This window comes from Malurus melanocephalus, unplaced genomic scaffold (assembly GCF_030028575.1).
Source record: "Malurus melanocephalus ecotype Western Australia unplaced genomic scaffold, MMel_1.1 scaffold_574, whole genome shotgun sequence".
In the NCBI taxonomy this organism is placed as follows: Eukaryota; Metazoa; Chordata; class Aves; order Passeriformes; family Maluridae; genus Malurus; species Malurus melanocephalus.
In genome coordinates, this window is record NW_026623806.1 from 271795 (window position 1) to 273577 (window position 1783).

Sequence of the window (1783 nt, forward strand, 5' to 3'; positions counted from 1 at the left end):
CTGCTGCCCATGGGCTCATTTGTTTTCATAAATTCGCTGTTCAGGTGCAAATCTGCACTTAGGGCAAAATATGGTTCATTTTCTCCTCCTTGGCTTGCTCTGAAATATGAAAGGTTCTGTATAGATTTGCTTCCTGCTGGGAATATTTGGCTCTTCAATTCCTCAGCAGGAGGGCTGGTTTGAGCAGTCCTGACCAGCAAAGGAGCTCTCTCTCTCTCTCTCTCTCTCTCTCTCTCTGGGGATCTCCCTTTTTGCATGATGTGTTGGATCATTTCAGCACAGGCCAGATCTGCTGCTTCTCAGCAGGATGTGCATCAGGTTCCTCTCCAGGGCCATTCCCATTTTAATGGGGTGTAATGGGACATTTGGCATGGATTTCTGCATGTGCAGAGCTGACTTTGGGCTCCATCAGGAGACCATGAGTCTTTCCCTCACGCAGGAATATCCAGCTGACCCCACACCCTGCCCCTTTCCTCCGCAGATTTACCACGGCAAGATAAAGAACAAGGCCACGGAGCCCACGCTCATCTCGCGCAACCCGAGAGTGGAGTTCGTCGGCTCCACCACCAAGAAGGACAACAACATCTCCATCGTCCTCAACGGTGTGGAGTTCAGCGACGCCGGCAAGTACACCTGCCATGTCAAGAACCCCAAGGAGAAGAATGCCCAGCACAACGCCACCATCTTCCTCACCGTGGTGCATAAGAGTGAGTGCTGGGGTGGCACTGGGGCTGGGGGAAATGTCACACGCAGTCACAGCCTCTTTGGCTCATGAATGTGGTGGGTGACACCCCTGAAGGCACCCTTTTTGGGGTGGGATGTGTGGCTGGGAGCTCCCCGCTCCCCTCCCGAGCCCCCTGAGCTCCTTCTCTCGCGCAGTGGTGGAGACAGACAACACTGTGACACTCATCATCGTGAGCGTGGTGGGGGGGCTCATCGGCCTCCTCATCCTCTTCATGCTCATCAAGAGGGTGGTCCTGTTCATCATCAAGAAGACGCAGGACGGGAAGTGAGTGCGGGGCTGCTGTGGGGTGGCAGTGAGGGCTGTGGGGACAGGGATAGGGCTGTGAGCTGGCTGTGCGCTCTCTGTCCCATGCAGGAAAGAGTGTCTGGTGAGCTCGTCAGGGAACGACAACACCGAGAACGGCCTGGCCGGCTCCAAGGCGGAACAAAAAGCACCACCAAAGGCATGAACGAAGCAGCGGCGCCCCTCGCCCGCCCCGCCCCGCCGCGGGAGCCCGGGCAGGGCACCAGCCTTCCCCTTTTGTTTTCTTTCCGAACTGCCAACGCTTGAGACATGTTTCTATTACACACGTGCCTGCAACCTGCACTGCTTCTCGGAGAAGGCTGCGGCTGCCGGGGGGACTGGGAGCTTCTCGCGGACTCGGACTGGGAGGCTGCTGGGGCAGGGGGAGCCGCGGGCTCCGCTCTGAGCACAGGCAAGAGGGTGCCGGGCAGGCAGGGCGGGGGTCGGGGGTCCTGGGTGGGCGCCGTGCCAGGGTCACCGGGGACCTGGGTGGCTCTGGGGTGGCACGGCGGCAGCTGGCGGTGCTGAGCTGAGGTGGCAGGAGCTCTCTGCTTCACCCAGAAGGTTTCTGGAGCAGGGCGGGGATGCTCAGAGCTCTCCATGCAGATGGAGCGGCACGGGGGGGAGCGGGGCTGTGTTAAGCACACCGGAGAACCAAATCAGCGAGAGGCCCCTGGCTGTGCCTCGGTGCCTCCCAGGGCAGGGCTGAGGGTGCTGCCGTGTCCCTGCTGGCCCGTGATGGCGTGAGGCGCCACA

At 60.0% G+C, this 1783-nt stretch overlaps 1 protein-coding gene across 1 annotated transcript; it reads left to right on the forward strand.

Annotated features, from left to right (window-relative positions):
• Positions 1-264: 264 nt before the first annotated feature.
• SCN4B (sodium voltage-gated channel beta subunit 4) lies at positions 265-1392 on the forward strand. The gene is made up of 3 exons (XM_057382544.1): positions 265-707; positions 880-1009; positions 1100-1392. Exons 1-3 carry the CDS (start codon positions 308-310, stop codon positions 1191-1193), a joined length of 624 nt encoding a protein of 207 aa, XP_057238527.1. The 5' UTR covers positions 265-307; the 3' UTR covers positions 1194-1392.
• Positions 1393-1783: the final 391 nt, after the last annotated feature.

Bases quoted from the DNA above. Each gene is read 5' to 3' on its own strand.
- SCN4B (XM_057382544.1), top strand. From the start codon at position 308: ATGTGCATCAGGTTCCTCTCCAGGGCCATTCCCATTTTAATGGGGTGT. The intron at 708-879 runs GTGAGTGCTGGG...TCTCTCGCGCAG, and splicing joins CCTCACCGTGGTGCATAAGA to TGGTGGAGACAGACAACACT. The intron at 1,010-1,099 runs GTGAGTGCGGGG...TGTCCCATGCAG, and splicing joins AAGAAGACGCAGGACGGGAA to GAAAGAGTGTCTGGTGAGCT.